Source organism: Dryas octopetala, chromosome 1 (genome assembly GCF_963921425.1).
Source record: "Dryas octopetala chromosome 1, drDryOcto1.1, whole genome shotgun sequence".
In the NCBI taxonomy this organism is placed as follows: Eukaryota; Viridiplantae; Streptophyta; class Magnoliopsida; order Rosales; family Rosaceae; genus Dryas; species Dryas octopetala.
The window spans coordinates 11,427,467-11,448,889 of NC_141366.1; the positions used below are offsets into that span (position 1 = coordinate 11,427,467).

Consider the following 21,423-nt stretch of genomic DNA (forward strand, 5'->3'; position numbering starts at 1 on the left):
CTAAACCCTAATACTCTATATATTCTATATACCCTAATACTTTTTATACTTTATAATCTATACATTAAACCCTATATACTCTATATTTTTTAGGATATTAGGTTTTAAGCCCTTTATGATACTTTTAATTACTTTTTTGTATAGAAATGTATTAAAGTTTAAGGTTTAAAATAACTAAAAGAAATCTCAAACCTTTTTTTCTTCTTTCCAATTGCCCAAAGGCCCCAAACCCCTCCTCATTTTTTTTCTTTCCTTACTTTTTTTCCCCGTGCCTCTCTCTTCAGTTTTTTTATTTTTATTTTTTATCTTTCCTTCCTTTTTTCCCGTGTCTTTTACTTAGCCAAGCTTTGTCTTCACTAAGTGTAACAACCCAAATTTTGGTTTTTGGTAATTTTGTTACTTAAATTTTTCAAATTTGTTTTAAGGTTTGTTTAAAGGAATTAGAAATTTCTTTAAATTTATTTTAACTAACTTAGACCTTTGGTTGTGGTTCTAGAGCTTAGTTGTGTGGAAAAGAATTTTAGAAAATGAAAATTCAAGAATTTGACGATTATTATTTTTTCAGAATTAAATTATAAGAGTAGAATTTTTCATAATTTTTTTGAAAGAAATTTGACTATTTTGAGATTATAGGAAATTAGTACTCATTAATACGAGTCCGTAGAATTTTTCGGTAAATTATTTGGAGTTTCGAGCTATTTTTGGTGAATTTCTGAAGTTGGAGAAAATAGAAAATATGAAAATTTCGATAAATTTCGGCGAAATCTTCCCGAAAAATTATTAAACATGTGTTTCGATTTTAACACCCTAAAAAAATGAAATTTAATTCCTATACTTATAGATAATAATTTAAAATAAAAAATTTATAAGAATGAAAAATAATTTTGGTTAATAAATCGTAAAATAACTATTGTGATCGAAAACCAGTGGTTGTTGGAATTAGCGTTACTCTGCTCAAAGTGACATAACTATTGTGATTGTAAAAAGAAACGACACAAGTGGCCAAAAAAAGAAAAAGAAACGACACAAGATGACAGGAGCCACTCAATTTCAAAATGATGATGTCATTCATATATGTGTTTATCAAGGTGTTAAATTTCGAAGTTTTCTGTGAAATTTCATCGAAAATTTCGATTTTTTGGGGTGTCGAAATCGAAACCCATTTTTGTTAAATTTTCGGGATAATTTCGGCGAAATTTTTGAAATTTCGTCGAAATTTTCGGCGGTGAGACAGATCTGGTTTTGGAAGGAAGGCTGGGTTTTTGGAAAAAAAATGGAAACCTTAGCAGGGAGACTAGCGGGGGGAAGCTGGGCGACAAGCGGTGAGACTGAGATCTGGGTTTTTGGACGGCAGGAGGGCGACAGCGGGGGGCGACAGCGGGGGGGCGACGACAGAGGGGGAGGGAGAGAGAGAGAGAGAGAGAGAGAGAGAGAGAGAGAGAGAGAGAGAGAGGATGAAGAAAAAACAATAGCTGTTGAACTGGAGACTCGGGGGAGAAGAAAGGAAAGGAAAGGAGAGAAAGAAAAAGAAGAAAAAAAAAAAAGAAAAAAAAAGGAAAAAAAAAGAAAAAAGAAAAAAAAATTAAAAAGTTTAGGATTGATTGGGGTTTGGAGCCTTTGGATAATTGTAAAGAAAAAAATGGTTTGGAGTTTTATTTGGCCGTTTTGGAGTTTCGTTTAGTTGTTTTTAAACCATAAACTATAATATATTTCTATATAAAAAATAATTTAAAATATCTTAAAAGGCCTAAACCCTAATATCATATACCATATCCTAAACAATATAGAATATAGATTATAAAATACATAGGGTTTAGTATACAGATTATAGAGTATAAATAATATACTAATTTTATTTAACAGTATTTGTCTTCAGTGTGTACTATATTCATCTTATATCACATAAAATCTACTATATAATTTGGTTTCTTCAATGTTTTTTATCAATTTAGTAGATAATATATTAAATAAACATATGGTAAAGTTTCATTCAAAATTTCCGTATTTTGATAGCAATTTTCGTCATTTCCGTCTAATTATTGTCGAAATTTAAAAATTTTCGAAATTTCTGTCAAAATTTCCATCAAAATTTTCTCGAAATCCGAAATTTTATTCCTCGGTGTTTATAACTACTTTATATGGCACGGCAAAGACCACAAACAAGAGGCAGGAGAAGAGGGGAAGTGACAGATTTTGTTGTGGACAAATTTTTTTTGATTCTTAGACTCTAAGTCAAGAAAGCAGACTAAATATCAATTGTGGACAAAACGTTGTGGCTGGAACTGTGCTTATGGACATGGACAAGGAGTGATCCTTAAAGTGTCATACACAGGCCACCATTTAGTCGGTGCTTTTTACTAGAAATCACTATATGAAAATTCAATTTTAATCTGATTGATAGATTTAACCATTGAATCATGAAGTCACGTTATAAGGTTAATCTAAAAAAGTGATTTATGCTTTAGCTTTAAGGTGTTTGACAATTTTTTTTTACACATTTAAGCAATTTAGCATATGAATAAATCTTCGTACTTTTAAATGGGAAGGAGGGTGAAAAAAATGAGTTAGTTACATCTCTTTAATGAAAGTAAAAAAAAAAATATATATATATATATATATATATGTAAATTGAGGCTGGGAAAATATTTCTGAGTGTAGAACCCACCTTATCTCTCTCGCACACACAGGCTCTAGCTCTTATCCACACACACACAAATGGAAGTCTCAGTGGTGAGTGTTACAGTGAGTGTCGTTATTGTGAGCATACTAACATGGGCATGGTGGGTGATGAATTGGGTGTGGTTGAGGCCAAAAAAACTGGAATCATGCCTCAGGCAGCAAGGCCTTGTGGGCAATTCCTACAGGCTTTTGTTTGGAGACTCCAAGGAGAGCTATATGTTGCTTAAACAAGCAAAATCCAAGCCCATCAACCTCTCCACCTCCCATGATATAGCTCCATATGTCATCCCCTTTCTCCATCAAACGGTGAACACTTATGGTAGTGTTTCTTTTACATCCTTAAAAATTTCTACATCTGTATTTGTGTCTATTCTGGTTATGGGGTATTGTACGTGTAAATCTTCTTAATTTTAAGTCCAAAAAAAAAAAAAAATAATAACAATTGCAGGCAAGAATTCCTTTTTTTGGAATGGCCCCATACCAAGGGTGATTATCATGAATCCAGAAGAGTTGAAAGATATATTCAACAGATATGATGAATTTGAGAAGCCACTAGCAAACCCACTTCTCAAGTATCTAGCAACTGGTCTTCCAAACATTGAAGGTGAGAAATATGCTAAACACAAAAAGATTATCAACCCAGCATTCCACTTGGAGAAGCTAAAGGTATGCCACTCTTGCCTATAATATTTATCTAAGTTTCTGGAAATTTTAGTACAATTGCATTTATTCAAATTACCATATATGTTTATAATTTATGGTTTGATTTGTTTTCTTAATCAAATCCCTTTTTTTTTTTTTTTTTTTTGTGTATAGCGTATGTTACCGCTATTTTACCAAAGTTGTGCTGAGATGATCAATGAATGGGAGAGGTTGGTGCCCAAAGAGGGTTCATATGAGTTGGATGTGTGGCCTTATCTTAAAAATTTGACGGCCGATGTGATTTCTCGGACAGCATTTGGAAGTAGTTATGAAGAAGGAATGAAAATATTTCTACTCCTGAAAGAGCTAGCACAACTTCTAATGAAAGCTATGCAGAGTGTTTACATTCCAGGATGGAGGTAATTAAACTACTGGTGTTGAACTAGTAACTCTAGCTAGATAAAGTTTTGTTTTTGGTAATTAAACTAGGCTCATTACCCATATGAATGAGCCTACTAGTATAAAGGCTTTTATATATTCATACAACATTTGAAACCATATTACAAAGCTTTCTTTGTCACATTAGTACAAAGGCTGCAAGACTACTAGAGAATTTCAGTTGTAATATAGATCACTTCAGTAGTCATGTGCCTATACGTTCCTACTTAATTAGACTCAAACATGTTATATCTCACGTCTGCTAGTGATTGAACCAATGGATGCCCTGTTTTATATTATAGCTTCTGTTGTAGTTCCTAGTTTAAACATATTCAATGAGTATATTGCTTGAAAAGTGTACTTGTCTTCTTCATATGTCTTCACAAAATCACTGAAGTAGTACTGTTTTTATCCAGGTTTCTACCAACTAAGATGAACAGGAGGATGAAGGAAATTGACAGGGAAATAAAAGGTTTACTCAAGGGTATTATAAACAAAAGAGAAGAGGCGATTAAGGCCGGTGAAGCCACTAAAGATGACTTATTGGGTATACTTATGGAATCCAATGTCAAGGAAATTCAGGAACATGGGAACAACAAAAAGGTTGGGATGAGTATTCAAGATGTGATTGACGAGTGTAAGCTGTTTTACTTCGCGGGGCAAGAGACCACTTCAGTGTTGCTTGTTTGGACAATGGTTTTACTAAGCCAGAATCCGAATTGGCAAGTTCGTGCAAGAGATGAGGTTCTGCAAGTCTTTGGAAGCAGCAAACCAGACGTGGATGGTCTGAATCACTTAAAAGTTGTAAGTATATACAATACATGAGAATGACAAGCTTATAAAATTACCAGAACTTTATCTCCTCCTCTACTTCTTTGATCTTGTTTTCCTTTCGTTCACTTTTTCTTGTCCCTGTTTAAAACAGATGAAAAATAAAATAAAATTACCCCTGCATTGGCTTCTCTAAACTTTTGAATGTCATGATGAGTAGATGAAACAACTTTCATCTCATTTATTTGTTGGATTATTTTAGTTGCTTGATGCATGTTGTAGATGGATTTTACTTGGGTGTAATGGATTTCTATAATATGTATAAACTTTTGAGTGTATAATGCCTCAGGTAACCATGATTTTACTTGAAGTTCTTCGATTATACCCAGCAGTTGTTACACTTTCACGAACCACTCACAAGCAAACACAGCTCGGAAAATTATCATTACCGGCTGGAGTTGATGTTGGGTTGCCCGCACTGCTTGTTCACCATGACAAAGAGCTGTGGGGTGAAGATGCAAAGGAGTTCAAGCCAGAGAGGTTTTCAGAAGGAGTTTCAAAGGCAACAAAGGGCCAACTTTCATACTTCCCTTTCGGAGGGGGTCCTCGGACTTGCATTGGACAAAACTTTGGTATGATAGAAGCTAAAATGGCCATGGCATTGATTTTACAACACTTCACCTTTGAGCTCTCTCCATCTTATGCCCATGCTCCTTCCTCACTAATAACCCTTCAACCACTATATGGTGCTCATATCATTTTACATAAACGTTGAATAGTACTTCTGAATTACAACCCTTCAGGCTAGCTTCAGCCATTGTTTAAACTACATATTAATGTAACAAAAGGTAAGTATATTTCTAGCTCCTATATATAAAGTTACTAAGATTTTAGTAGCTAAAGGGAAGTATATTTCATAGCTCCTATATATAATGTTACAAAATTTTCAGTGCTTGGACATAAATTCTGCATATTGATGGAATATTCCAATAGTTAGATAGTTTCTTGTATTGCCTCCTTTTCGGTGGGTTGCTGCCGTTTGGTTGTCTGGGTGTTTTCCCCCTGTACGTGTTTCTTTTTGTTGCCTAGATCGAGTTCTTCTTCCGCTTGGTTTTGTTTGGACAAGGCTTTAGCCCTAAATTCTATAGACTAAACCCTTAGCTGTCAAAAGAATTCAAAAATTAATTTAACTAAAACTTGGGTATGCTTGAACACCTAACTTTGGTATACATGAGTTTAAATAGTATTGGATGCTCTATACTTGTTTTTTCTTGAATTGTGGCTTAAAAATATTTTTTTTGGCCTAAAAATAAATAGATTATAAGTTTGAGTTTATGACTAAAAAAATATTATATGTTGTGGCCTATTAATAGAGAACTTTTGGGTAATATTTTCATGCGTTAGAGCTGAACTCACTTCTAGTTCTGGATATTGTTGCTGCACCAAGAAAACCCCCCCAAACTAGTACACACAGCAGCAGGGCAGTGCTGAATACTGATGGATTTTGAGATGAACAAATTGTTCCATATTTAGTAAAAGATTGGAGTATTGGTTTGTTCCCGTAAATTATGTAATATTATGTGTTTGAAACATTTCTAATTCGAGACTCATAAAATAACTATAAATGCAGCATGCATGCATTTTACTCCTTTCAAATAAAATTCCCCTCACTCTCTCTCTGACTGATCGATCACACAATGGAAGTATCCGTAGTGAGTGTTGCTATTGTGAGCATACTAATTACATGGGCATGGAGGGTGCTGAATTGGGTGTGGTTGAGGCCTAAGAAACTGGAAGCATGCCTCAGGCAGCAAGGCCTCAAAGGCAATTCCTACCGTCTATTGTTTGGAGACTTCAAGGAGAGCTCTATGATGCTTCAACAAGCAAAATCCAAGCCCATCAACCTCTCCACCTCCCATGATATAGCGCCACGTGTCTTCCCTTTTCTCCATCACACGGTGAACACTTACGGTATATGTCAAATGTATTTAATTTTGTTTTGTTTTTTGATAATATTCCTTTCATTTTCACCTTCCTACTGATAGAATTAGAGCATCCAACCCAAAACCAATTGGCAATGGGTGGAGAGGCCCAAGAATTATAAGCACATATGCTAAGCTCTAGTTTTCCGATGTGGGACATTGCTCCACATTACTCTCAACACCTACCAGGGGCTAGGCTGGCTAGCTATCACCATAGATGAATGCATTGGTTGGTCAAAATTTCAAATTACATTTACATAATAAATATTACTTTTCTTCATTTTTCATTTTTCATTTTTTATTTTACATCCTTAAAAATGTCTACTTCTGTATTTGTGCATGTGTATTTTGGTAAGAATTCTAAAAAAAATGCAGGTAAGAATTCTTTCATGTGGGTGGGCCCCATATCAAGGGTGAACATATCTTCAACAAGTATGATGATTTGAAAGATATCTTCAACAAGTATGATGATTTTGAGAAGCCAGTAATGAACCCACTTCGTAGGTTGCTATCAACTGGTCTTCCAAACTATAAAGGTGAGAAATGGGCTAGACACCGAAAGATTATCAGCCCAGCATTCCATCTAGAGAAGCTAAAGGTATGATATTCTTACCCAGTATTCATCTAAGTTTCTAGAGATTTAGGGCCTGGCCCATTAGTAACATTCTGGATTATTATGGGCAAAAAGATGATTTGATGTATGGGGATATGAGAAAATGTATGTCAATTAATCATACCCAACTTAAATGAAAACCAAAAACTAAAAATTAATAAACAGTTTTTTTTTTCTTCAAGTTAATTTTTGTTTATGCATTCTTCTTCACAATTCCTTTCTCCATCATTTCTCTCATATATTTTCTCACTATCTCTTTAATTTAATACAAAAACGAAAAATGAAAATGTCACAAATTAATCAATTGCATTTAGATCACATTATCAATTTATATAACGTTGATAATGTTTGGTTTTTCATTTTTGCTAAATTAATTCCTTGTTTAATTGGTACAGCATATGTTACCGGCTAACATTTTACCAATGTTGTGATAAGATGATTAATGAATGGGAGAGGTTGGTGTCTAAAGAGAGTTCATGTGAATTGTGTGGTCTTGTCTTGATAATTTGACTGCCGATGTGCTTTCTCGAGCATCATTTGAAAGTACTTATGAAGAAGGAATGAAGATATTTCAACTCCTTAAAGAGCAAGAATAACTTACAGTGAAAACCATGCGAAGTGTTTACAATCTAGGATGTGGGTAAAATTAAAAAAATTTCATTTGCTAATTTTTTTAATATTAATTGTTAGCTTATATATATTGTTAGCCTAGGTACATCGATTCTAGCATCTTAAGCTTTTGGGGTCTAATTAATTATTATCTAACTTGTATGTCAGCACATCCACATCACTATCGTTAGAAATGACTTCTTTCTCCAATCAAGCCTTTGATGAGAGCTCCAGGCGACCCATCAATGACCCGATTTGTGAGTCGAGGTGTAAGTGCAATAGTCCCAATAATTATAATTCAAATTGCGTGGTTTGTACGACCTGGTTTCTATACAACCCAAAAATGCAATACTGTATGTGTGATCGTGAAGGAAATGAACCACTATGCCACTATTGTTTAAAGCGGGAACTGCGCCTCCCAATACCTAAATACCTAGACCCAGTTCCATGCATTTGTGAGAAGGGCATTCAACCATGTGCCGATTGTGAAGCCAAAGTGAATATCTCATATTACTTTAATTATAAGAATGTTTACGTGAACGTTCATGATTCGCCTAAGGCCACCCGTGGGAACCACTGAAGAATGTCATAGATGCATTCCCCCAACAAAATAAAATGTATCATCATTTCTTTATTATTGGGTGTTGTTGTTGTTAATTTTATTTACTTGAACTAGTCTTTGGTTGTTTTAGTATGGTTTCTTTTATATGTTTATCGTCGTTCGTATCATGATGCTAAAATGAATTGTGTTGTGTTTACTATTTTTATGCATTTCAAATATTCAATATACCAAACAACTTGAAAGACCGTTGGTAAGAGGAAATATAGAAATTATAATTTGAGTAATAAAATTATAAGTACAAATATATTCAATATTGACCTTATTTTAAAGATTTCATTCAAATAAAAATAATGATATAATTTTTTATAAATATTTAAGTTATAAATTATAAATTAAACATCAGTTAATCAATATTACACATATTTTAAATAAATTTCAAATACTGAGACCCAAAAATGCGTCTCAGCACCATTGAAGATTAAATTAGATCTCAACACTATTTGAGACCCAAAATCACACAAAATGGGTCTCATTGTAGTAGAAGGCCCAATGTACGCAACACTTTAGGCCACTTTTTTTCAAATCTCCTACGTATATATAATGTCACAAAATTTTGAGTACTCGTACATAAATTTTGCCTATTGGTGACATACCGACTGATGATCCTTTTTGGATCCAGTCTCTCCAAATCTTACCTAAATTTTTAATATTGCACCACACCACACCACACCACATATCTTTTTAGGCCAGATATTTTTAATACACTAATCTTGATTTGATAGATTGCTTTTGTTTTTTGGTTTGAATATGTTAAATTGAATGCGTATAAGCTAAGCTTTTGACATATTTTCACACTCGTGCATTCTCTCTCTTTTCCTTCTAGATCTCAAGAATTTCTATTAATATATATATTCTTCCTAAGTAGAATTAATTCTAAAGTACCCTATAGAAACCAGTCGAAAAGATGGTATCGTTTGGAAATGCCCTAAGTTTTAAGATGTCTAACAACTTAAAGATAGAAAATCAGTCTATTTTCCTTTTGGCCATGACTAGATATCCTAATCCAATGGCGCGCGCCCCACATGCAAATTTTTAAATTTTTTTCTTTTTATGGATATGAAGAAGGTCCATAAAGAACAGAGGAATATGTAGAGTTATAACAATATATTAAGGTAAAATTCTAGAGTATGCGGACTCCTGAAAAGTAAAATTAAACAGTGCTTATACAACTAAATCTTTAGGTATAGAGTGACATTCAAACACAACAGACTAATCACTTTTCTTCCAGAACTTTTTCCTCTCGTCTCTTTCATATGCAACTTTTTCCTCCTATGCTTGCATAAAAAACAAGACCTCTCGAATGCCGCATTCTTTCTAAAGAGTAAGCTCTTTAATTTTAACCATTAGGGTATAAATTATTCTACCATATATGTGTATGTCAAAGGGTGTCTGTACCACAAATGAACTCTTACAATTACACTGCTCAATGTGAAAGGAATTTGTGATTCGGAAATGAAATGACATAGCAACCACTGAAATTGAACGTAACAATTAATGTTTATACATATATCGCACCGCAAAGACCATAAATATGTTGCGTGACTGATATGAATTAATATGTATATACGATATCTAGTAATGCTTTAATTCCCTGGCTAATTAAGTACACAAATTAAACAACAGGGCAGTGCTGAATACAGATGGATTTTGTGATAAACAAAATTGTTTCATTTTTAGTAAAACGTACAAAACTCAAATTGGAGTGGTTTGTTCCTGTTTTAAGTTACGTAGTAATATGTGTTTCGCAATTTCTAAATCCAGACTGAGAAAATAACTATAAAAGCAGCATGCATGCATTTTCATCCTTTCAAACAAATTCCTCTCTCTCTCTCTCTCTCTCTCTCTCTCTCTCTCTCTCTCTCTCTCTCTCTCTGTGTGTAACTGATAACACACTAATGGAAGTATCAGTAGTCAGTGTTACACTGAGTGTTGCTATCGTGAGCATACTAACATGGGCATGGAGGGTGCTGAATTGGGTGTGGTTGAGGCCTAAGAAGCTTGAAAGATGTCTTAGGCAGCAAGGTCTTACAGGCAATTCTTATCGCCTTTTGTTTGGGGACTCCAAGCAGAGCTCTGTGATGCTTCAACAAGCAAAATCCAAGCCCATCAACCTCTCCACCTCCCATGATATAGTGCCACGTGTCTTCCCTTTTCTCCATCAAACGGTGAACACTTACGGTATGTGAAATTAATGTTTTTCTAGGCATTTCTTTACCACCTTCATAAAAGGCTTATGATCACCATAGATGGATTATAATTTGTAATATATGTATATACATATATGTTTGCCAGTGTGTATATCTAATATTTAGCTGGCCTTAATGACTAGAATGTTTTGGAAAAACTGGTTTTTATTAGCTATTGTTCCATTTTAGAACATACTCGTTATAACTCTCCTTAATTTTAAAATTACAGGGGTATAATTTAGTAAAATAAGGCATGTGTGCGTTTGCATCAAATTAATTTCAAATCAATTTACATGTTATCAACGTTTCCTTAAGTAAAATAAGGCATGTGTTTGCATCAAATTTTTACATATCCCAAAAATTTCTACTACAGCATTTGTATCTGTATATATACTCTATATACTCTATTCTGGCTATGGGTACAGGGTATTGTGTGTATAAATCTTATAAAGTTATAACTTCCATAAGCAAAAAAAAATAAAAATACAGGTAAAAATTCTTTCAGTTGGATGGGCCCAGTACCACGTGTGAACATCATGAATCCAGAAGATTTGAAAGATATCTTCAACAAATATGAAGATTTTCAGAAGCCAGTATCAAACCCACTTCTGAAGTTGCTAGTAAATGGTGTTGTCGGCTATGAAGGTGAGAAATGGGCTAAACACAGAAAGATTCTCAACCCAGCATTCCATTTAGAGAAGCTAAAGGTATGATACTCTTGCCTGCAGTATTCATCTATGTTTTTTTATTTCTTTTTTCATGTGTTCTTTTCATCAAATCCCCTGTTTCACTGATATAGTGTATGCTGCCGGTATTTTATGAAAGTTGTGGTGTGATGATTAATGAATGGGAGAGCTTGGTGTCCGAAGAAGGTTCATATGAGTTGGATGTGTGCCTTCATCTTCGACATTTGACACGTGATGTGATTTCTAGAACAGCATTTGGAAGTAATTATGAAGAAGGAAGGACAATATTTCAACTCCTAACAGAACAAGGACAACTTGTAATGAAAATTATGCAAAGTGTTTACATTCCAGGATGGAGGTACATTAAATTAAAATTCAATTCAATAATTTGGTGTTCAGCTAGTAACTCTAGTTAGAGTTCAAATTGCATGAAAAATGTGCTTGTCGTCTTCATTTCTTCACAAAACCATTGAATTAAGTACTATTTTTATATAGGTTTCTACCAACTAAGCTGAACAAGAGGGTGAAGGAAATTGAAAGTGAAATAAAAGGTATAGTCAAGGGGATTATAAACAAAAGAGAAGAGGCGATGAAGGCAGGTGAAGCCACTAAAGAAGACTTATTAGCTATACTTCTGGAATCCAACTTCAAAGAAATTCAGAAACATGGGAACAACAAAAAGGTTGGGATGAGTATTGAAGAAGTGATTGCGGAGTGTAAGCTGTTTTACGGGGCGGGGCAGGAGACCACTGCAGTGTTGCTTGTTTGGACAATGGTTTTACTAAGCCAGAATCTGAAATGGCAAGTTCGTGCAAGAGATGAGGTTCTACAAGTCTTTGGAAGCAACAAACCAGACTATGAAGGGCTAAGTCACCTAAAAGTTGTAAGTATTTTATAAAATACTTGCACAACAAAAAAGAGGTCTTTATTTAGTCACCTAAGTTGACCTTGAGTGTATAATTTACCTGCAGGTAAACATGATTTTACTTGAAGTTCTTCGACTATACCCAGCAGCTGTTGCGCTTAATCGAGCCACTCACAAAAAAACACAAATTGGAAAATTGACATTACCAGCTGGAGTCGAACTCACCTTGCCCATACTGCTTGTTCACCATGACAAAGAACTGTGGGGTGAAGATGCAGAGGAGTTCAAGCCAGAGAGGTTTTCGGAAGGAGTTTCAAAGGCAACAAAGGGCCAACTTTCATTTTTCCCTTTTGGAGGGGGTCCTCGGATTTGCATTGGAACAAACTTTACTATGTTGGAAGCAAAAATGGCCTTGGCATTGATTTTACAATACTTTACCTTTGAGGTCTCTCCATCCTATGCTCATGCTCCTATCAATATTTTAACTCTTCAACCACAATTTGGTGCTCATATCATTCTACATAAGCGTTGATGAGTACTTCTGAATTATAACCCTTCATATTAATAATGTAGGTTGATCAGCCATTGTTTAACTACAGATAAATGTAGCAAAAGGGTACTAGATATATTATATATATACATATATATTTCATAGCTCCTATACATAATGTTGCATAATGTTCCAATCAATGATCTTCTCTGGATCCAGTACTCCATCCGAATCTTACCTAAATTTTCAATACATCAGATCGTGTGGTCATATTGTTTTATTTTTTTTTTAATATGTTAAACTAAATACGATGCCGTTTAAAGTTGAGTTTTTCCCATTTCTTCTCTCTCCTAAAATCTCTTAAAACTACACCTATCAAACACCAAAAGGAATGGGAGTTTTGGGAAGGAAAAATTGCATATCATCCTTGAGCAGATAACAAACAAATCCATGTAAGCTCTGGTTTGAGCAAGAGATATATATACTTACCCTTTTCTCTTGAACACCAGGAAATAAGATTGGGACCAAAAAATACACAACACCCAGATCTCCTGTCAAAAGGTCAACCAGCTCATTCATCGACCTGCATCACAATTGTAATTACCATGACTAAGGGTGCGTTCTACATATCTGAGAATACGTTTAACTGTTTTCAAATGGGCATTTCTAGGAGAATGCCCAGAGCAATGTCAGGCCTTGTCCAAGTTAAGTATTAAAGAGAAACAGCAACTGATCGACCTGTATTCGGCAGACTGTGTATAAGCCTCAGCAAGACATATCAATCAAGCTTGGTGCGCGCGCCCTGCGAGCAGAAATGTATAAAAAAAACCATTGAATAGGCATCAGGAGGCCAAGTGTGATGGTGAACGAAAAACAGCCTCTTTGTGTGTTGCCAAGTGGCAGTAGTGATGTTAAGCAATGGACACGTATATGTAAGGATCATGTGGCACAAAAGAATTATTTGACATGTGGATAAGTGGGTACCTAATTGGCTGGCATGTGGCTAGATGAGGTCTAAGAGATTGACACCTAATATTAAGGTCAAATGACACTTTTGGTTCTGTAGTTTCAGTTATTTAATTTCTACTTTCGTGACGTCCCGTATTTTCAATTTTGACAATATTAGTAATGTACTTTTTGAACAATCGCAATTAAGTTTAAAAAGTTGAGCTTGTCTATTTTGAAGACATATATTTGACGTACATGGCACGCACATGTTTGATTTATGCATTATGAGCATTTTGGACATTTCCGCCTTGAATAAATGAGATTAATGCGCATGCTAAGTTTGATTTTTGTTTTCAAAATAGACGAGGTTAACATTTTAGACTTGATTGTAATTGTTATGAAGTGCAGGATTAAAATCATCAAAAATAAAACTACAAGACAGAAGTGAAACATGATTAAAATTACAGGGACTAAGAGTGTAATTTGACCTAAAATTAATGATGGGTAAAGCCATAGGATTGAATAAGGAGAAGAGGGCAAGTGGAAGCCAAGGTGTCATATTGCATGAAAATGAGCGCATTTGTGGTGAGGGTGGGTGGGTTAATAGGTTAGGACTTAGGGTTAGACTAGGTTCATCTTCAATTCCCTACAATGTAATAATAATATGCTCATTTGTGTTTCTAAGTGGCAATGCTGATGTTCATTGAGCAATTGACACATTGATCGATCCGAGCAAGGATGATGTGACTCAAATTAAGAAATATGACATGTGCATGTAGAAGTGAGTAGCTAATTGGTCGACATGTGGCTATATGAGGTCTCAAAGGTTGACCTGCACTCAGAGGCGGAGCCAGCTAATTAAGGCCCACAAGGGTCACTGACCCTTCTGACTCCATCCTCTCCTCTTAGTTTTTAGGTTTTGATTTTAACCCTTCCTCTATTATTTAGCATTATTTCAGCTAATAAGAACCACCTACAACATAAATTGCCTATTTAATTAATTAAGATTTTATGGCTTAGTTTGAAATTTTGTGGATATTAATTTATGGAGGATTTTACATTTCTTATTTGTGAGATTTGAGAGGTATTGTAATACTTGAAAGTGTTAAATTTTAATATGTTGGAAGCAAAAATGGCCTTGTCATTGATTTTGCAACACTTTATCTTTGATCTCTCGATCTCCATCCTATTCTTATGCTCCTCACGAAGTTGTAACCCTTGGACCACAATTGGTGCTCATATCATTTTACATAAACGTTGATATGTTCTGAATTACATAATCATAGTTTAAATTATATATGTAATGCTTTTGTATCGATGGCTTGATCTATATAAGGGTTAGAGAAAAATAAATTTAGTAAAAAGTTATCAAATTTCAATAAATGTGACTAAAAGTTATCAAATTTAACTCTCTTTAAATCTTGCGTTAATAGCTAGACTGCTTTTGTTTTTTGTTTGAATATGTTAAATTGAATGCGTATGAGCTGAATTTTTTTGCCATTTCATGACACTCTCGTGCATTTCTCTCTTTTCCTTTTAGATCTCAAGAAACTCTATAAACCACACAGAAAGCAAATTAAAGCACCTATATGTACAAGATAGTAAATCAGTCTATTTTCCTTTTGGCCGTGACTAGATATCATAATCCAATGGCGTCCCAAAGGACTCCTTGTACACAGAAATTTCTATTTCTTCTATATATATTTTTTCTTGGGATTAATACCATTTTGCTCCCCCGACTATTACACTTGTATCAGTTTGCTCCCCAGACTTCTAATTTGGAAAATTAAGGACTCTGACTTTTTCAATTTTGCTAATTGAGGTTCTTTTGTCAATTTACACATTTTTTATCCAAATCTTTGAGGGCAAAATGGTCCCTTCCAATTAGATCTTATCATTTTTTCCTCATGCATCATTTTTCCTTTTTTATTTCTTGCTAAATTTTGCTTGATCATCTTGACATTTTAGATGAAAAATGTAAAAATTGACGGAATAACCTTAATTGGCAAAATTGAAAAAGTCAGGGTCCTTAATTTTCCAAATTAGAAGTCTGGGGAGCAAACTGATACATGTGTAATAGTCTGGGGAGCAAAATGACATTAATCCCTTTTTTCTTTTCTGGATATAAAGAAGGTTGATAAAGAACCGAGGAATTTACTGAGTTATAACAATAAAGGTAGAATTCTAGAGTATGCCGACTCCTGAAATGTGATTAGTGTCTAGTAAGTTCTGGGTCCAATCATAGCATCATTTATGGTTAAAGTAAATTAGTAAAAAGCCACAAAAAATTTGTAAGTTTCACTCAAAAATTTATCTAAAAGATCTATTTATTTTAAAGTCACAAAAAGTGGCTTAAAACTAAATTTTTTTCCTGACGCTATATGTAAAACTCACAGAATTACACTTTATCTTATTATAATACAGTATGTAAAAAATTTCACTTTATTTTATTATGATGCAATAATATGTAACTTTATAATTTTGTAAAATTATACTTTATTTGAATGATAAAGTATTGTTTTAAGGTTTAAACATTTAGAGTTTAGGTTTTATGACTTCATATTTAGAGTTTTAGGGCTTTAGCCCTAAATTCTAAAGACTAAACCCTTAGCTGTCAAAAGAATTCAAAAATTAATTTAACTAAAACTTGGATATGCTTGAATACCTAATTAACTTAGGTATGCATGAGTTTAAATAGTATTAGATGCTCTATACTTGATTTTTCTTGAATTGTGGATTAAAAATATTTGTTTTGGCTTAAAAATAAATAGATTAAAAATTTGGATTTATGACTAAAAAATATTATAATATGTTGTGACCTATTAATAGAGAACTTTTGGGTAATATTTTCATGTGTTAGAGCTGAACTCACTTCCAGTTCTGGATATTGTTGCTGCACCAAGAAAACCGCCCCAAACTAGTACACACAGCAGCAGGGCAGTGCTGAATACTGATGGATTTTGAGATGACCAAATTGTTCCATATTTAGTAAAAGATTGGAGTATTGGTTTGTTCCCGTAAATTATGTAATAATATGTGTTTGAAACATTTCTAATTCGAGACTCAGAAAATAACTATAAATGCAGCATGCATGCATTTTACTCCTTTCAAATAAAATTCCCCTCTCACTCTCTCTCTGACTGATCGATCACACAATGGAAGTATCCGTAGTGAGTGTTGCTATTGTGAGCATACTAATTACATGGGCATGGAGGGTGGTGAATTGGGTGTGGTTGAGGCCTAAGAAACTGGAAGCATGCCTCAGGCAGCAAGGCCTCAAAGGCAATTCCTACCGTCTTTTGTTTGGAGACTTCAAGGAGAGCTCTATGATGCTTCAACAAGCAAAATCCAAGCCCATCAACCTCTCCACCTCCCATGATATAGCGCCACGTGTCTTCCCTTTTCTCCATCATACGGTGAACACTTACGGTATGTGAGATGTTTTTCTATACATTTCTTTATCACCTTCTTTTTTTGGTACAAGGGAGGCCAAAGCCCAACGTTTCTTTACCACCTTCATAAAAGGCTTATCACCATAGATGGATTATAATTAGTAATATATGTATATACATATATGTTTTCCAGTGTGTATATCTTATATTTAGCTGGCTTTAATGAATAGAATGTTTTGGAAAAACTGGTTTTTATTAGCTTTTGTTCCATTTTAGAACATACTTGTTATAACTCTCCTTAATTTTAAAAATTCAGGGGTACAATTTAGTAAAATAAGGCATGTGTGCGTTTGCATCAAATTAATTTCAAATCAATTTATATGTTATCAACGTTTCCTTTTGTTTCTTTTACATATACCTAAAGTTTCTACTTCTGCATTTGCGTCTATACTCTATACCCTATTCTGGCTAAGGGTACAGGGTATTGTGTGTGTAAATCTTAGAAGTCATAACTTGCATAAGCAAAAAAAAAAAAAATGCAGGTAAAAATTCTTTCATTTGGATGGGCCCTATACCATGTGTGAATATCATGAATCCAGACGATTTGAAACATATCTTCAACAAATATGAAGATTTTCAGAAGCCAGTAACAAACCCACGTCTCAAGTTGCTAGCAAATGGTCTTGTACAATATGAAGGTGAGAAATGGGCTAAACACAGAAAAATTATCAACCCAGCATTCCATTTAGAGAAACTAAAGGTATGATCCTCTTGGCTGCAGTATATGTTTATTTTTTCTTTTTTGTGTTCTTTGTATCAAATCCCCTGTTTCACTGCTATAGTGTATGCTCCCGGCATTTTATGAAAGTTGTGGTGAGATGATTAAGGAATGGGAGAGCTTGGTGTCCCAAGAAGGTTCATGTGAGTTGGATGTGTGGCCTTGTCTTCAACTTTTGACACGCGATGTGATTTCTCAAACAGCGTTTGGAAATAGTTATGAAGAAGGAAGGAAAATATTTCAACTCCTGACCGAGCAAGGACAACTTATAATCAAAGCTATGCAAAGTGTTTACATTCCAGGATTGAGGTACATTAAACTAAAATTTAATTCTTTTGGTGTTCAGCTAGTAAATCTAGCCTCTAGTTACAGTTTATATTGCATGAAAAATGTGCTTGTCTTCTTCATTTCTGCACAAAATCATTCAATTAAGTACTGTTTTTGTATAGGTTTCTACCAACTAAGCTGAACAAGAGGATGAAGGAAATTGACAAGGAAATAAAAGGTTTACTCAAGGGTATTATAAACAATAGAGACGAGGCGATTAAGGCCGGTGAAGCCACTAAAGATGACTTATTAAGTATACTACTAGAATCCAATTTCAAGGAAATTCAGGAACATGGGAACAACAAAAAGGTTGGGATGAGTATTCAAGATGTGATTGAGGAGTGTAAGCAGTTTTACTTGGCGGGGCAGGAGACCACTGCAGGGTTGCTTGTTTGGACAATGGTTTTACTAAGCCAGAATCTGAAATGGCAAGTTCGTGCAAGAGATGAGGTTCTACAAGCCTTTGGAAGCAACAAACCAGATTATGAAGGGCTAAGTCAGCTAAAAGTTGTAAGTATTTATACAATACATGCACAACAAAAAAGATGTCTTTATTTAGTCACCTTGAGTGTATAATGCCCTTGCAGGTAAACATGATTTTACACGAAGTTCTTCGATTATACCCAGCAGGTCTTGCGCTTAATCGAGCCACTCACAAGAAAACACAAATTGGAAAATTGACATTACCGGCTGGAGTCGAAGTCGCCTTGCCCATTCTGCTTGTTCACCATGACAGGGAACTGTGGGGTGAAGATGCAAAGGAGTTCAAGCCAGAGAGGTTTTCAGAAGGAGTTTCAAAGGCAACAAAGGGCCGACTTTCATTCTTCCCTTTCGGAGGGGGTCCACGGATTTGCATTGGACAAAACTTTGCTACGATGGAAGCAAAAATGGCCTTGTCATTGATTTTACAACACTTCAACTTTGAGCTCTCTCCATCCTATGCTCATGCTCCTACCTCAATTATAGGCCTTTATCCGCAATTCGGTGCTCATATCGTTTTACGTAAACGTTGATTAGTACTTCTGAATTATAAACCTTCATATTAATAATGTCAGCTGATCAGCCATATATTGTTTAAACTATATAGTAATGATGCAAAATGGTACTATCAGGCTCCTTCTGTTGAGTTATACCTTAACTTATTTATGTTGAGGTATGACCTTGTTGGGGCCCACACGAGTCATTTTGTGGCGATCCGAACCGTTCGCAAGGATCATCTTCATTGATAAATCATCCTTGCAAAATATTAGTCAAATCCGAAATCATTTGTCTATCTAACTTTAATAAAACAAATGAACGGTTTCATCGAAAATATTTGGTTCATCCATTTATTTGATCAAAGTTAGATAGGCAAATGATTTCCGATTTGACTAATTTTTTGCAAGGATGATCTATCAATGGAGATGTAAAAAATGAATGGTTCGGATTGACACAAAACGACTCGTGTGGGCCCCAATAGGGTATACCTCAACATAAATAAGTTGAGGTATACCTCAAGAGAAGGAGCCTAACTATATATATATATATATATATATATATCATAGCTCCTATATATATATATTGTTTAAACTACACATTAGTGTTGCATAATTTTCAGGGCTTATACATAAACTTTGCTTATTCATAGCAATCGATGATCTTCTCCGTATCCAGTACTCTTTAAGTTGAGTATTGAACTATTGAAGAGATACAGCAACTGATCGACCTGTATTCGGCAGAATATGTATAAGCCTCAGCAAGACATATAAATCAAGCTTGGTGCGCGCCGCCATTTCAGTGTGGGAGCCAAGGTGTGAATGTGTGATGATGAACCAAAAAGAGCCTCTTTGTGCGTTGCCAAGTGGCAATAGTGATGTTAAGCAAATGACAGGTACAATGCCTGTTAGGAAAGAGATGGCATGGCAGTATGGCACAAAACAATTTGACATGTGAATAAGTGGGTAGCTAATTAGTTGGCGCGCATGTGGCTAAATGAGGTCTAAGAGGTTGACACCTAAGATTAATAATGGGTATTGTGACTAATTTTTTTTGGAGAAAATTTCACTTTGTACTCCCGTGGTTTGTTTAGATTGTCAAGTTACTCCTTCAGGTTTCAATTTTGGTAATTTAAAACCCAATGTTTAAAATCAAAGACAATATATGTAGCCCCTCAATAAGTCTGACTATTACGTTAAATGCTTATATGGCACATGTGGGAACCCACAATTAATGTCTTCAACTATCATAAAGGCAATTTTGGAAACATTCATCTTGCAAGAGCACAGAAAAGGCAAAAGATCATGTGGTTGATCTTGTTGGCTTCTTGGATTGTGATGGTAGTGTTGCTTTGTTGTATACTTGATGGCCGAAGAAATTGAATCCTCTATTAAGAAGTCAATAATTGAATTTATTTGAAGCAATTAACTATTAACAATTAACCATATGGGTCCCACATGTACCACATAAGCAATATTTAATGTCTAACTGTTAAATTTGACTTACTGAGAGGCCACATTGTCTTTGATTTCAAACCTTGGGTTTCAAATTGCCAAAAATGAAAACTGAGGGAGCAACTTTTAACAATCTGAGCAAACCTAAAGGGTGCAAAGTGAAATTTGCTCTTTTTTTTTGGTAGGGTATTGTAAATAATTAAGAGAGCAAGAAGAAGCCAAAGTGTCATGTGGGGTAATGGGTTAGGAACTAGGATTAAGTTAGGTTTTGATTCCATTCCCTTCAATGCAATCAAAATAAGCCTATTTGTGTTGCCATGTGACAACGGTGATGCTAACTAACCAATTGACACATTGATCAATATATGCGAGCAAGGATGATGTGGCTCAAATTAAGAAATTTGACATTTGAATATATAAGTGAGTAGTTAATTGGTCGACACGTGACTAGATGAGGTCTAACAGGTTGACACCTAAGATTAATAATAGGTATTATAAAAACCAAGATCAAGGACAAGCGGAAGCCAATGTATCATGCATGGTGCATGAAAAGGAGCTAGCCATTTAAGTTGCCAAGTACCAATTAATGGTGTTGTTATGCAATTGACACTTCAATGCATGCGCGCAATGATGTGGCACACACAGGAATTTAACATGTGGATTAGTGGGCAGCTAATTGGTTTGTACGAAGTTAGAAGACGTCTAAGAGATTGACACCGAAGATTAATTAGAGGGCCTGCTATTTGTACACTTTTTTTTTTTTCTTTTTGCACACCCTTTTTTTTTTTAAAAAATAAAAAATTAAAGGAAAAAGTCCAACACACCCCTCCCTCTTTCCCTCACCCAACTCAGACCAACACACACCTCCCCCTCCCTCACCCCAACCACTCCCCCCTTTCACCCAACCCACCCAGCCCCTCCCCCCCTCATCCGACCACTCCCCCTCCATTTGTGACAGGAAACGAC

At 34.8% G+C, this 21,423-nt stretch overlaps 3 protein-coding genes and 1 pseudogene across 5 annotated transcripts; all 4 read left to right on the forward strand.

Annotated features, from left to right (window-relative positions):
* The first annotated feature begins 2,670 nt into the window (after nt 1–2,670).
* LOC147297832 (cytochrome P450 CYP72A219-like) lies at nt 2,671–5,400 on the forward strand. The gene is made up of 5 exons (XM_086229608.1): nt 2,671–2,998; nt 3,128–3,345; nt 3,496–3,740; nt 4,176–4,563; nt 4,880–5,400. The coding sequence occupies exons 1-5, from the start codon at nt 2,716–2,718 to the stop codon at nt 5,303–5,305; spliced, it is 1,560 nt and encodes a 519-aa protein (XP_086085734.1). The 5' UTR covers nt 2,671–2,715; the 3' UTR covers nt 5,306–5,400.
* Nucleotides 5,401–5,680: 280 nt separating this feature from the next.
* LOC147297833 (cytochrome P450 72A397-like) lies at nt 5,681–8,448 on the forward strand (annotated as a pseudogene). The gene is made up of 3 exons (XR_015119924.1): nt 5,681–6,501; nt 6,888–7,110; nt 7,521–8,448. The product of XR_015119924.1 is annotated as a cytochrome P450 72A397-like (transcript).
* A 1,743-nt stretch (nt 8,449–10,191) lies between these two features.
* LOC147297834 (cytochrome P450 CYP72A219-like) lies at nt 10,192–12,625 on the forward strand. Of its 2 annotated transcripts, none has more exons than XM_086229610.1 (5): nt 10,192–10,534; nt 11,032–11,249; nt 11,342–11,586; nt 11,724–12,111; nt 12,200–12,625. In XM_086229610.1, the coding sequence occupies exons 1-5, from the start codon at nt 10,252–10,254 to the stop codon at nt 12,623–12,625; spliced, it is 1,560 nt and encodes a 519-aa protein (XP_086085736.1). In that variant the 5' UTR covers nt 10,192–10,251. The 2 variants fall into 2 exon arrangements, with proteins under 2 accessions (XP_086085736.1, XP_086085735.1); XM_086229609.1 differs by having other exon boundaries at nt 10,252–10,585.
* A 3,779-nt stretch (nt 12,626–16,404) lies between these two features.
* On the forward strand, nt 16,405–19,041 carry LOC147297835 (cytochrome P450 CYP72A219-like). Its single transcript, XM_086235365.1, has 5 exons — nt 16,405–16,960; nt 17,466–17,683; nt 17,766–18,010; nt 18,151–18,538; nt 18,616–19,041. The coding sequence occupies exons 1-5, from the start codon at nt 16,687–16,689 to the stop codon at nt 19,039–19,041; spliced, it is 1,551 nt and encodes a 516-aa protein (XP_086091491.1). The 5' UTR covers nt 16,405–16,686.
* The last annotated feature ends 2,382 nt before the right edge of the window (nt 19,042–21,423 follow it).

What these genes read in the sequence shown, in the direction of transcription:
- LOC147297835 (XM_086235365.1), top strand. Translation starts at nt 16,687, where the DNA reads ATGGAAGTATCCGTAGTGAGTGTTGCTATTGTGAGCATACTAATTACA. An exon ending in GTTTACATTCCAGGATTGAG is followed by an intron (nt 18,011 to 18,150) that starts GTACATTAAACT and finishes GTTTTTGTATAG; the next exon opens with GTTTCTACCAACTAAGCTGA. An exon ending in GGCTAAGTCAGCTAAAAGTT is followed by an intron (nt 18,539 to 18,615) that starts GTAAGTATTTAT and finishes ATGCCCTTGCAG; the next exon opens with GTAAACATGATTTTACACGA.
- LOC147297832 (XM_086229608.1), top strand. Translation starts at nt 2,716, where the DNA reads ATGGAAGTCTCAGTGGTGAGTGTTACAGTGAGTGTCGTTATTGTGAGC. An exon ending in TCAAACGGTGAACACTTATG is followed by an intron (nt 2,999 to 3,127) that starts GTAGTGTTTCTT and finishes TAACAATTGCAG; the next exon opens with GCAAGAATTCCTTTTTTTGG. An exon ending in GTTTACATTCCAGGATGGAG is followed by an intron (nt 3,741 to 4,175) that starts GTAATTAAACTA and finishes GTTTTTATCCAG; the next exon opens with GTTTCTACCAACTAAGATGA.
- LOC147297834 (XM_086229610.1), top strand. Translation starts at nt 10,252, where the DNA reads ATGGAAGTATCAGTAGTCAGTGTTACACTGAGTGTTGCTATCGTGAGC. An exon ending in TCAAACGGTGAACACTTACG is followed by an intron (nt 10,535 to 11,031) that starts GTATGTGAAATT and finishes ATAAAAATACAG; the next exon opens with GTAAAAATTCTTTCAGTTGG. An exon ending in GTTTACATTCCAGGATGGAG is followed by an intron (nt 11,587 to 11,723) that starts GTACATTAAATT and finishes ATTTTTATATAG; the next exon opens with GTTTCTACCAACTAAGCTGA.